Source organism: Aulonocara sp. 'chitande type north' Nkhata Bay, linkage group LG3 (genome assembly GCF_057382095.1).
Source record: "Aulonocara sp. 'chitande type north' Nkhata Bay isolate Kocher_YH1m ecotype deep benthic linkage group LG3, A_spYH_male_GT1.1, whole genome shotgun sequence".
Taxonomy (NCBI): Eukaryota; Metazoa; Chordata; class Actinopteri; order Cichliformes; family Cichlidae; genus Aulonocara; species Aulonocara sp. 'chitande type north' Nkhata Bay.
This window is the reverse complement of record NC_141346.1, coordinates 52,698,936-52,712,577: the sequence shown is the minus strand read 5'-3', so window position 1 is coordinate 52,712,577 and position 13,642 is coordinate 52,698,936. Positions and strand designations below refer to the sequence as shown.

Genomic DNA, 13,642 nt, shown 5'->3' with positions numbered 1-13,642 from the left:
TACGTGAAGACCAGAGAGGCCTTAGAGCTCGACATACTGCGGTCAGTGGCTCAAGATAATGTCTGTTTAGAAAGCACAGCCTGAGAGTCAGTTGGCTAGCTCTGTCTTGGAGGAGCGGCATTTCAACCCATGATGAACTGTTTCCTTTCAGTCGATTCACTCGGTACAACACATAAGTATGGGATATCGCGCCCTTGCATTTCCTGGCTGAAGAAACCTTTATTCACGCCTTTAAGGTGGATGATCTGTGACGACATACACACAGCCCCTCCTGCGCATATACCCCCTGTCATCCCTCAGTTCTTACGCTCTTCATCTCGCTGACAACACATCTTTTTTTTTTTTCTTTTTTTTTTGTGTCCCGTTTGGATCTTTAGCCAAGTGGATCATCATGGCCTTGCCATATTGGTCCATTTGATTGACCTTTATTATAATTATGAATTTATTTTATTTTCAGTTGCTACAAACACGACAGACATGACTGGGGGATAGGACAGGGAGAGAGAATGAAAGAAAGAGAGGGAGAGAAAGAAAACCAAAGGGGAGAAGAGACGGTGAGAAGGGGGGGAAGAAAGAAAAACAAACAAACAAACAAACAAAACACCTGGATCACCTGTATGGAGAAAAAAAACAGAAGAGAAAGCAAACAACAAAGAGCAACATAATAAAAAAAACGGCACCATCACAATAAACTAGCTAGCAGTAGATAACAGTAGATACTAAATAATAAACGATATTGTGCAGCACGCAAGATAGACAGCGCACAATGTGCTTTGAGGCAGCAGCCAAGAAAGCTGTAGTCCGCGTCTGTGAACACCCATGTGTACACCTGTGTGGATCAGCACACTTGTATTCCAAAGGTTTCTCCATGTAACGATCTGCTAGGGAGTGTGGGGAGCCACAGCCCCATCCTCCAGGGTATGAAGCAGGTATGGAAGAGATCCAGGCCCCAGATATCCAGAGGCCCCAGAGTACAAGGACCCGAGGAGGACCACCAAAGGGGGGGGAACCATGCCACCCTCCTGGGAAGAGCTGAGTAGAGCCCCAAAGGAGAGGTCACCCCGCAGCTACGGAGCAGAGGCCAGAGGGGGTTGCAGTGGTGTGCCCGCGGGCTCTGCCGGCAGCCAGCTGTGCCAGAGAGGACCGAGTTTCAGGCCCAGAGGCCAGAGGCCTGAGGGCCCCCCACCCCTCGGAAGGAGCCCAGCCGGGCCACAGGCGCCCGGCCCCGCCAATCGGCCACCAGGAGTGAGCCGGTACATACATGAGCGCCCAGTCCCAGACGACAAGGACCACCAACACACCAACGTCTGAGGGCATCAGCCACCGGCAGGGAGTGTGGTGAGGGGAGATAGGCCTGCGTACTTTAGAGGGCCTGAGATGTACCCAGAGAGCTCGAGTCTAAGACCCAACCTGACATATAGACACAGACGAACAGGCACACGCGGACACAGACGTGCATTCCCACCCCATATGCACAACCAAATACTCGGCACTCACCCAACGTGTAGACAGACACAAATAGACACTGCACAGACAGGTTGAGTTCATTCTCCACCTCTCCTATATCTCTCCCCCCACCTGCAGAGTGAGCTCCTGTAGTGAGGTGACCACCTGCAAAGATATAACAACCTCCCCACCAGTTAGAGAGCCCCCTAGTTGGGCCGATGCACCAGAGGTCCCCTGCACTGGGGCTGAGCCCCCCTGCACCCACCTGCCCACTGCTCCGGCGACACAACAGCCAGGACCCAAGCCCCCAAGCCCAAGGCCTGGCCAGCACCCCAGACCCCCAAGCCTCCACGCCCGTCCCGGACCCTCCCAGGGGCAGCCAGGCTACCAGGCCAGTAACCATCGTCCGCCAGCACAGACCCTCCCCCATCTCCGCTGTATGCAGCCACAAGGAAGACACCATCCAAGAGCCCCCAGAGCTCCTAACCAGGTCATGGCCACATCCCCCAGGTTAGGGGGATGTAGATGCACACGTGGATTCATGTTCTAAAAAGACCTTCTTCTGACGATTCACAGATACAATTTTCTTTGGTGATTTTCACACTTTAGCATTTGTGAAATCAGTGGTCACACGGTTGAGAAACTGCTGCTCTGCAACAGAACTGATAGTTTCTAATAGTTCTTTAAGTAGCACTTTGTAATATGGTCGGCGACTAACAGCGTAGTTCCCCTGTAATCAAATGTCATTTCAACCAATGTTATTTGAAATTACAATGTAATTACATTTACCTATAAATACCTAAAGGTAGAGGCACTAGAATAACAAGTCAGGTTTTTACAGGAAACAAAGAAATGACTATACTGTAAATAATTTTAAGTAGTGTACAATTTCATGCTAATTTTGTAGAAAAATGTAAATAATCATAAATCGTAATCTTGCCTTTTTACAACTTTATTTAATTCATTATGCTGATGTGCATTTATTATTTATCATTCAACTGTCTTTTTATTTTACCAATATAAATGTGAGAAGGGCTGTTCTTCTTTACCAGTTTACATTTGCAGGCCTATGTGACCTTATACAATAACCCCTTCATAATACAGCCTACAACAGGGTAAGATGGGAAAATGCTGTTGTTTTTTCCACAAATTACCAAATAATAAAGAAGTATTACTTACAGACTATTAAAATTTACTTTAAATTAGTTTAACTATTTGTTTCCAGTAAAAACCTGACTGGTAGTATTAAGTATTTGCAGGAAAATCTTAATTACCTTGTAAATAAAATACATTTAAATTCCTTTTGATTACAGGGAAATTAGTGTCATACTAAGAAGTTTTCTTTTTCCTCGTCCACATGCACAGAGAAGAGCTGAACAGTTAGGTTGTTGACACACTTTTTCAACTACTCATTGCACCAGCAAATATGACACACAAATTGGAGCGTGACCAGCAAACATCCTACCAGAGCCTACACAGCTGGTGTGGTGGAAGGATTGAAGCAACAGGCAGTGATGCAGCAGCACTCACATGACAGAGGTTGAGACAGAACATGTTTTATCTTTTTAATGCCAAAATTGGAACGTGCACTTGGTTTATGATGTGATGGGAGTGTTAGTGTGCATGCTCTATTGTAGCTCCAGTTGCCTCCAGTTCCTTGCATCTGATTCTACTACTTATAGATTTTTGTGTCCTCAAATAATACCAAATAAAACAATAACAAAACTAATAATTTCACATTCATACATTTCTTAAATTAAACACTTTCATTTCAACAGAAAAGGTGAACATAAGGATAATAAGGACTGTCACTACAGACTAGGCGTGCCACATTAGGAATGTAACCGCCTCTCTCCAGATTCTCCTGTGAATCTTTCTGCAAGCCTAATCTTTAACAAACAAATCATTGGTTGTGGAATTATTGTCTTTCATATGAAATATTCCTGTGCAAACCTCAACTGTATGCAGACTCCCTCGGCTGGAACACAAATGCAATCTATATCACTTTACCCGCATGATTTCTTGACGATTAGTGCGGTGCTGGCAGAATTAACTGTTCCATTACGACTTCAATTCCTGTAAATTTCTAGGAATCTTAGATGTGAAGTGTTTTGCAACCTGACGTTTTGCATGTGAACTAGTGGGAGTGCTTACATATGTTGAGTGTGAAGGAGGCTTCCATGGTGTTGAACTGGTGTATCTTGCTCTGCATGAGGCTGGCACGGTTGCAGCGCATGGGTGGCATTGTCTGAGACTTTCCACCTGACGAGAACAGCTTCGACACACATGCCTCCTGGCTCCTATATCGATAATAACAGGAGCAAGAAGGAAGGAGGAAGAGGAATAACATAAGACCCTGTTCCTGTAACTCTCACTGAGCTGGATGTATTACGATATATAACAAATATGTTAATACCTGATAATTAATAAAAGATCGACACAAGCTGATTAATACCAAACAGAACATTTTAATACATTTAAAAAAAGAGAGGAGTAAAGGTATATTTCATTGGAACATGACCTGGCACCTTGCTTCCTTAAAACTCAACTAAATTTATTTGGGTTTCAAATTTCAGGCGCTGACAGATAAGGTAAATATGACACACAATACAAAGGCGCAGCTTTGTTTTTCAGCCTTACCTGCCGATGTTCCTCTTTCCAATGTAACGGAACTGAGCCAGACAGACCCTGCGGAGAAAACATGAAGCACGAAGCGCCTTTTGCATCCACTTAGAATGTTGACACAAGACTGATAGAGCAGTTAAAACACACGTATAGTTTTGTTTAATATTTACATATGGCTGTTGTTTCATTAGCTACTCACTCGAGCAAACTGAGGAAGTTCATGATGTCTTGAGGGCTGATTTTGTTCCAGTAGGCCATCAGAGTGTCTGTGGGCAAAAAGACAAAGTGGACACACTTGGCTATATGGTTTTAGTCCCCCAGAGCGATCACTGTCAGAAATAGCAGAACAGGTAGCCGAGTCACGTTCTGAGTAAGTGATGTGCACTGTGGCTATAGAGCCTCACTGACCTTCTGACAAGGTCTTGGCGATGTGCAGGAAAGAGAACAGTAGGCCTTTGATTTCATATTGTCCCAGTCTGCCGATAGGAGGCATGGTGCTGCTGCTCATGGTTGAGGCGCGTCTCTGCAGCTGGAACAACACACAGAAAACGCTCGTTAACTCATTTTAAAGCACTCCTACTTCCTGTTTGGTTAGGACCAGCACTAGAGGAAAATCTTTGAGTGTCAGAGGATCTAAACGGTCGTATTTTACAGAAGGAGAATGATTTATTTAAACCCAGACTTGAGGACAGGCTCACTGATGAAACCTTTGTTACCAAAAAAAATCCTGAGCGCAAACAGTATGTGAGAGGTTGCTTTCGCAATTAATATCTCTTATCAGCAAACACACAAAACAAACATGTTATTGCTTTTGATTACACAAAGCAGTGACAAGAAACAATTCTTAGAATTATGCTGATGAGGTGAATCGTGGATGTAAAAATATACAGATTTACAGATAAACCAGCAGAAAAGCTAAATTTAGAGCAAAATTGCACAAAAACCACTGAGCAGAATGTCATCAGTCCTGGAGGCGAGAAGGAGACGGAGAAAAGGAAGAACCTATTCATTTTTCACTTGTCTTTACACCTTGGCCTTAGGGGGACGATATAGCTTCAGAGTGCTTTTTCTGTTTAAACGTCATTATGTGTTTTTCTTCAATCTGTCAGGGGTTTCATCTAACTGTCATTTACAGGTCAAATCCACATGACTAGCACTTTCTCACGTTGCGACTGAATTGTAAGCACGGGCGCCTGCTCATCTGGCATCTCATAGCGAAACGCGAATGATCGCTGGTTCACATGAAGGTGGCGTTTTCCAGTACAAGCCACGTCACACGTTTCCCAAATGAGTCATGGTTGAAGAGCAGGAGAAGAGTTTATGTTGGCTCTGAGTTTACAGAGGTTTCCTGCTGAGAAGACACCGCCATTGTCCAAAAGTAACATGCAGCTGCTTTTTAACATCATTGCCAGAAAGTGAGCCGTGAAGGCTTCAGATGTAACGCCGAGGCCGTGTGTGTACGTGGCCTACACGAAGCCCACGTCCGGTGAGTAAAATGTTAAAGTGGAACAAAGCAGCGCAAAAGTTTGAGCACTTCAGAACTAATTAGAATTTCCTGATTTGGGAAGTGACAACAAACCTACCAGTGAACAAAACACTTAAACCGAAATTTGCATATCGCATGTTTCAAGGCTGCTTTGCATACGGTATGTTTAGGTTTCCCGCACAGTGTTTCAGAAGTGCTTCCGTGAGGTGACTCCAAAGGGCTCAGACTGCATTCTTAGAAGTATTTAAAAATGCATATAAAAAGTTTCAGGGCTGCAACGCAAAACCGTGATAATCAGACATTGTCAGACTTGTCTTGATGTCAACAGTTCAGCATAACTGACATTTCTGAATGACATTCCAGGTAAGGGAAAAAACAAAGAAGAACAAACCAGTGTCCAGCTTGTCGGTTTTCTGGAACTTAGAGAAACCACAAAGTTTATTTATCTAAAAATGAACTGACTGACAATCTGCCCTAAATATGTTTAACCTGTTGGGCTAAAATGAAATGTTACCTCACCTCATTGCTGTCCGGTGTTCCTGGGTCCATAAATAGAGAGCCTCTGGAGTCTTCCCTCCTCACAACGTGGCCATTCTGAGTTGGCTGACCTGCAACCAAAATAGGTTTGTTGGGGTCCAAAGACTGCAGATTTGGCTACACTCCATGTCTCGTATTCACAAAGCTTCCTAACAGTAGCTCCTAGTGGAAAATTCTTTATATTTTCCAATAAAATTAAACAAATTCATAATTCTAAATAAAAACGTATGAAACCATTCTTACGTCAGGACTCTCAGGAAATGTTTGGGCCAATATGCTATACAGGAACAACACACCATTACTCATTCCATTGAGCCTGTGAACATCATTGTACACAGTAGTCCAGCACCGTGATGTCTGAGAACACAACCCTTGTTGTGTCACCAGGGAATAAGAAGCTAATGAACTCCTTTTCTGGAATAAACAAAGGCTTTCTACTTGAGACTACAGATGATTACATTGTTGCTTCTGCTGCTTTGATTTTCATATTTGTTTACTTTCAATCTGCCCATTTTGGCCTGTTTACGCTACCGAAATGCAAGACTACGTGGTCCCTGTTTTAAACATTTAACCCTTTTGGTCTCGAAGAATAAAAACTGTTTAGCCTCCCAATCTTCTCAGGTCAACGTGTATTTGACCTAATGAGCAGCTGCTATAACTCAGTAAAACACCCACGTTCACTGGGTTTTCGAGGATTCTGTTTGATACCGATCTTATTCATCTGATTTCAACATCATGTTGGTAGTGAATAAAATACTAGAAATGTTGTAGGATTGGCTAAGAAGTTTGATGTCTGTCTGGCCAACAGCTGCTGCTTTCAGACAGAGTGCTGCTAATGGATCAGTGGGTGTTGAAGCCATATGTTTCTATCATAATGAATAACATAAACAGGAAGACGCCATATGTACGGTTTCTATTGTTCTCTACTCACCGTGCTCTTTCTCGATCGCTGTGCTGATCCTCCTCATGTCTGTGGATATTAGGTCATCTCTGGAGCCCTGGCCAACCACAAGATGGAGCGAGTGAAAACTGTGTTGCAAAGAGGTGAGCTGGCACATTCCGAATATTATAATCAGACCAAGAGCAGATGTTCGACATTCTATTTCCTGCAATTTGAGGAAATATTTTAACGGTGAAAACAAAACGTAACAGTTCTGGCACCTTTGTTCGGAATGTATTGTGCCACTTTAGCTTCCTCGGAGCAATCTTTTACTGTTTACTCACTCAGTCTGAGAATTCCTGCATTACACAGGAGGGATTCCCAGCACGTACGGTGCTTAATACATCTATTGGACCACCAATTTATTATTCTACAGCTGCCCTAAATTAACAGTAATTACCAAAATAATTGCTGTACATTTTTGTAAATGCACTGGGTTTTAACTGATCTGTATACCAGACCAGACCAGTTTTCACAAAATCCACTGCACTTGGCACCACGGTACACTATTTGGCAACAACTGAATTGAATCTAAAATAGAGAGACTGACATTAAAACTTTTATAGTCTGTAGGATCCCATGAATGTGTGCCCACTGCGGGTCAGAGTTCATGCTGCAAGATTTTGTCTTATGATCACTTCCCTGGGATGGAATAGTTGTGAAGCTCCGGCTAGTAATGCTAGTAATCCCAGTACTGGAGTGGCGTCAGCGACACTGCCCATATGGAAAAGAAATAGTAAAAACTTATATGTGATTTACTCATGAAAGTGGCCACTTTCTCATCACTTTCATATATTGTTTTAGTAAGTATCCAAAACATACAAGTTTCATTATATAATTTTTCAAGGGATCTTATATCTGTTTTCACTCTTATATGCTTTTCATACAAGTTTCACACAAGACAGATACAAACTTTATAAGATTTATATATATCTTTTCCATGTGGGTGGGGTTTGCAGTCTTCTTGAAACGTGCTCCTTCAAACTACATGACATTAAAGTTATCTGCCAAGGAAAACAAATAATAAAGCTAAAAGCTACTTTTGACTACTCTCTTATCCACAGGAGGTCACCAAAGCGGGTAGCTCTGCATGTTTGATTTGGCAGAGAGTATTTGTCCTGGGATCAAGTCGGGGATCTTTCTTCAGCTATCTTTGTAACAACCACTTTGAGTTTCAGGACATCAGAAAGATGAATACGTCTGTTTCTTTGATCCCTGGACCTTCAGTTTATATCCCCCCCTCCCGTGTTTCCCTGTTAACTCTCACTCGCTGTTTGGTGTTTTGATATTTTTGTTGATGTGTAGTTTTGCCTCCCCTGTCTCATTGCTGTTGATCAGTTTCAGCTGTGACTTGTTACCCTGGTGTTTCCCGTCTCCCATCAATTTTTCAAAATAGCGTTGTGTTTGAATTGCTCTGTATTTGTGTGCGGTTTGGAGTATACATTTGTTAGCACTCAAAAATGTGCACACAAATCATTGTAAACATTTGTAAATGTTAGCTTGTGTTTGTGGATTAGACCACACGCACATTTGTAAACCTTTTGAGGCTAATTTCACTCCAAAACCAAGCTTTGCAGGCCACGCTGGTCCTTGGCAGACGGTTTCAAGCCAGGTGTTAAGACTCTACCTTTGCATTCGCATTAACATTTTGAATTTTCACTCCACATCCACCAAGAGGCCTCACAATGTTGCTGAACTGAAAACAGGTCAACAGCGACAGCACAGTAGGCTGGGCCCTATTGTATAGCACAGGTAAACTAACCTTTTTAATTCATTTGTCATTTTCAGTCCTGTCAGACAGGCTAGTTTGGACACGTGCTGGAGAAAAATTCAAGATTCCTTACCTCGATTTTACATCATGTATCTGGCTTTGTTTAGTACTTCATACGACAAGTAGCTGTCATATTAAGGATTTTGCAACTAATTATTTGAAACTGGAAAACTGTAAATGAGACTTTTTGAACTGAACTGAGAAACTTATGAGGCCCTAATTATAGATGAAATCAGATTTTTATTTTGATAAACACGGTCATAAAAATAGACTGGTACATACTGTACAGTATGCTTCATGATTCCATTGAATTACAACAACCACTCCTTCTGAATAAGTCTATGCCTGACTGAAGATCTTACAGCACAACAGCCAATTCATATGTGAAACTGACTTTTAGTTACGTCACAGAAATCCCCAAGAAAAGGAGCGTTGTGAGGTGACTCACGTTTAGGCCCAGCCCAGGACTGGAGATGAGAGGCTGAGCGGAAAGCTGCTTCAAGTTCTGGTAGAGCAGCTCATAAAGTGGGAGGTACAGCAAACAGATCCTGGCCTGCTGGTTCTGAAACCATAAACATTTGAAAACAAGTAAAAGGAGATGATTATTGTAGGTTAATGTTAGCTACACATTGCCCTTACCTTTCTGTGGCTGCACTCTAACTTAGGTGGTTTGCATAAGAGACAATCTTATCTAAACTAAAATAGAAAGGTATGCACAGGTGGTGACCTGTGTCACATACTTCATTTACTTTTATGGGTAAAAATGCTGAGCTCACTTGGTAGGACATTTGGCCTCTGTTGATGATTGATGTATTACACATTAAACAATATCTCCTTTATTTTGTTTCTAAGATAGGCGTTGTTTTTAATGCAGGTGTGTATTGTGTAAATGCCAAATCAAATACTTTAATCATTGGAACTCATTGTTATTTTGCATTGTTCCCAAACAGAATCGTTGAGAACAATAAATCATTGTTCTGCCCTTTTCTCCGTCCACATTCCTGCTCATCCTGCCTCTGCTAGTTCCTTTCTGTTTGCATGCTCCTAACCTTGAAAGCGGTGTAGCGATCATCCATGGCGTGTTTAATAAGAAGGTTCTTGAGGATGCCCACGGCCTGTTGCCTCACTTCGGGCGCTTGCTGCAAGGCGTCAGCCACCTCTCTCAGCAGCAGCCCCACCAGGAAGTGGTTACGGCAGTATTCCTCCGTCAAACTGAACTCCAGACTCTGCTCTGTGATTGGGCCAAATAGGAAGTGAGAGAGCATCAGGATGAGCTGAAGTGAAATTTCCTAACAGTAAATTCTGGTCTGGTAAAAATCCGTTTCCAATCTAACTGAATCGACTTCTTACAACATTTTTTTCCTTGTGAGCAATCAGTCTATAATGTAACAACGTAAGCTGCAGATGTTAAAGGGAAAGCCTAAATCCTCGACCTCAGCAGCTGTGTAACACACTCTGCTAGCACACTTTAGGCCCCTTAGGGCAGTGCTCTGAACTTCATTTGGTATGCTTCACTTCTCAAACCACAAAAAGTCTGCACGACACATTTAACTATTGTTAGTTATTAACAGGAAAAATGGGAACAAAATTTTATTGAAACAAAGGTTAGCATGATAGAATCAGCCCAGCATCATCCAGCCCTGCAAAACCCAGTAAAGGCAGCTGAAGGCTGGAAAGGACAGAAACTGTGGACAAGCTGCAAGAGTGAATGACAAAAAAAAACGGGAATCCCAATAAAAAGATTTTTTTGGATATTCTGGGAGTTACAACTGGGTTCCTAGAACTACTGGTGAGGTTATTCTTTTCTGTCGTCTCATCGGCCAGGAAGTGATATTCCCACATTTTCTCACACCCTTAAAACACGATAGAATGACATATAAAATTAGGTTCTGAAACATACTGAAAGTAAGCATGAGTAAATAAGCTTTATTTTATTATAAACACATGCTTGAAACAATGCATTTTGATTGGATATAGGAGATTTTAGACCAGTCACGAATGCTGAAATCAATGTTTCATAAGGGAAACAGTGATCCGGCTAATGAACTGTTTTTGTTTGTTTTTTTCCTTTAATTTCTCCTCAGACTGCATATTTTTACTAAATAACTATAAATAAAAAACATCCTGGCTTAATAGTGCACAACTTGGCCCTCAAGAGTTTTACTTCCTGGCTTTTCTCTTTTGCGGCGCCTTGCAAGATAAATGCTTCAGAGCGCTTTGCATTAAAAGCACCAAACAAGCACCGACACAAACACAGCAGATTTATACGATATGATGTGTCTTATTCAGTAGTTATAATGTTTGATAGAAGCAAGTGTGGCAAATTCAATCATTCAAAGTGCATCGCTCCAAACCACTATGCAACAAACTCACGGAACACATTCATCAGGACATTAACGTTTCCACAACACACAAAGCGGAGCGGACTTGAATAATTCATCAGGAAATCTGCTGGAAATGATCTTTCGGTGTTATTCAGACAAGAGAAATAAACAAACAGACCACTAAAAAATGAGAAGTTCAACAGAAACAATGACATGGAGTTCAACAGCAGCCCTGGGTTAATATTAACACAGGCAGTGCAGCCTGGAAAACAGAAACCATCTCCAATTATCTCCTCTAATGACAGACACGGGCAGGCAGACAGAGAGACAGACGGGCGGAGGAAAGCGAGAGAGAACCACAGCTTCATGAGAGATGCTTCTGACTGGTGTTTACAACAATCAAGTGAATTAAGCATTAGGAAAAGAGGATTTGTTGATTCCCATAACAGCCCAGCTGCTCTCCTCTACAGCACGCAGGCTCGGGCCCTGGTAGGAAAATGAAGGCAAGAGCCCGGAATTAGCATTATTCCGAGTGTGAGGGGAATGAGTGCCCTATGAGGGTGGGTGGGAGGGAAAAAAATCAGGCGGCGGTGTGGTTAGTGCAGGTGAGGACAAGGAGGAGCAGTCATGTGCAAGGTGTCAGCAAACGTGGTGGTGTCAATGGGTGCGGTGGGCTTCACCTACCTACGGGCCCAAAAAGCTCCGTCGCATACGGAATAAAATCTGACCACAAGCAAAAACACACAAACAAACAACAAAAAACAGAGAGGGGTGGAGTAAAAATAAAGACATTCGGGGTAAAACTGTAAACAATCCATGCAGCATTTCCACAGCGCGCACTCCAGTGTTTGTTTTCATGGTGTCGTGTAAAACGGGTTGTGCGATAAAGTGTTGGCAAACCTTGTTCACCAGAGATCCGACTAATGCGGATAGGTGTGATGTAATGTGTGTGTGTGTGTGTGGGTGTGTTTGTGGGCCAAACAATCAGGCGGGTTAATAGGATCAGTGTGGTGGATGCATGTCAGAAAAAGGTCAGGGGCTGGGGTCGTGTGACAGCAGGTCAGTGGATACATGTGCGGTAAAAAGTAGGCCTACACAGCGCGCTCTTACCTTGTACCCTCTGCAGCTTGGTGCGCCCGAAAGCCATGGGCAGGTTGAGAGGGATGAAGTGCTCGTGGTTACACAAGGTCATCAAGAAGTCAAACTTCATCTCGGTCAGCACCTGTGGCCAACGGGCGAGAGTGCGGTTCGCACACAAATATGCAAATTTCGGCCAAACAGAATTCTCAATGTAACATCAAAAGCTGCCCGCGGCGGGGCGTCTGTGAGAGCAACACATTTGACTAACAAATCCAAACAACATAAACAGAGAAGGCCGGGAGAAACTGTTCAACATCAGACACAGCGACAGGTGAGCATGAGACAGGGCGCGACTACACACACATCGTGGAGGCGCTCACGAAAACGCCCCAGTGCACGCTTCAGTTCACTTTAGATCTTTGTCCTTTAAGGTGGTTAATAATAAATAATGAATGCCGTGAATCTGCAAACATAAAGGTGCAACTGATGTTTAGAATGCAGCAGTGCTGATGCACGTGTTTAAGAAAATTCAATAATAAATTGCTCCAAGGGGGAAAAAATGTCCCCTTTTTGGATAAAATTTTTTAGGCTAGTTTGAGTAGTTTCACTAGTTTTTGTTTTGTTTTTTTAAACTTAAAAAAAAACTTCCTAAAAACCTAAATTTGCCTCTGACATATGCCCTCCGTACAGTAATAATTATAAAGACTCAAAGTGACACTGAAGCGAATAAAAACTCAACTAAAATTAAACATTTTCAAACAATTAAAATTAAACTGAAATAAGAAGAGCTGCCCTCAAAACTAACTAAAAACAAACATTTAAAATGAAATTAAAAATTAATTATATATAAATATATATAAAACTAATAAATATAAAACTATAATAACTCATTTTTCATGTTTCTGTAATGGTTAATCCATCAGTAATAATATTTTTAATGCGAATATAATTATTGCAATCATGCATGAATTTTTCAAACGCACAGTTTTACAAGAAAGCTGCTAAAAGAGTTTAATATTGCATTTAATTCATTTCTGATCTCAGAGAGGAAGAGTATGCCTGCACAAAGCTGAGTTCAGAAACATCCATTCAGTTTATTTCACTAACAAACAACAATATGATTTTAAGATTTGTAAACAATTTGTCCACAGGTTTGTAAAATATTTACGTTCTTGTGTTTACAACAGATGGTTTAATACGTTTATGAAATTTTGTACGTGACAGGAAACCTCTGAGCAGGAAGCGGCTTTATTAGAACTGACTCACTGAGAAGTAATAGAACCTTTATTAGAAAACATACTACATCAGCTATAATCAATAACAGTGTGTATGATTCATAAAATTACTTTTATTAACATTTTATTGAACAAATAAATTAAATATTATTGATATGTGCTATTTATTATTGAATTATTGAAGCCTTGGGTTGTCAC

The 13,642-nt window shown here is 41.8% G+C and overlaps 1 protein-coding gene across 3 annotated transcripts in view; it reads right to left on the bottom strand.

The window, feature by feature from the left end:
* dock11 (dedicator of cytokinesis 11) overlaps window positions 1-13,642 on the bottom strand; it is a 79,933-nt gene that overhangs the window by 32,026 nt on the left and 34,265 nt on the right. For 2 of the 3 annotated variants that reach the window (XM_086285226.1, XM_086285224.1), the window contains exons 30-39: window positions 12,240-12,351; window positions 11,814-11,852; window positions 9,855-10,036; window positions 9,254-9,367; window positions 7,026-7,092; window positions 6,077-6,165; window positions 4,480-4,600; window positions 4,271-4,337; window positions 4,087-4,134; window positions 3,601-3,746 (exon numbers count right to left, since the gene is read on the bottom strand). In XM_086285226.1, coding sequence (XP_086141352.1) covers window positions 3,601-3,746; window positions 4,087-4,134; window positions 4,271-4,337; window positions 4,480-4,600; window positions 6,077-6,165; window positions 7,026-7,092; window positions 9,254-9,367; window positions 9,855-10,036; window positions 11,814-11,852; window positions 12,240-12,351 — 985 coding nt within the window. The remainder of the gene's footprint in view (window positions 1-3,600; window positions 3,747-4,086; window positions 4,135-4,270; window positions 4,338-4,479; window positions 4,601-6,076; window positions 6,166-7,025; window positions 7,093-9,253; window positions 9,368-9,854; window positions 10,037-11,813; window positions 11,853-12,239; window positions 12,352-13,642) is intronic. The other variant, XM_086285225.1, reaches the window with a different exon arrangement.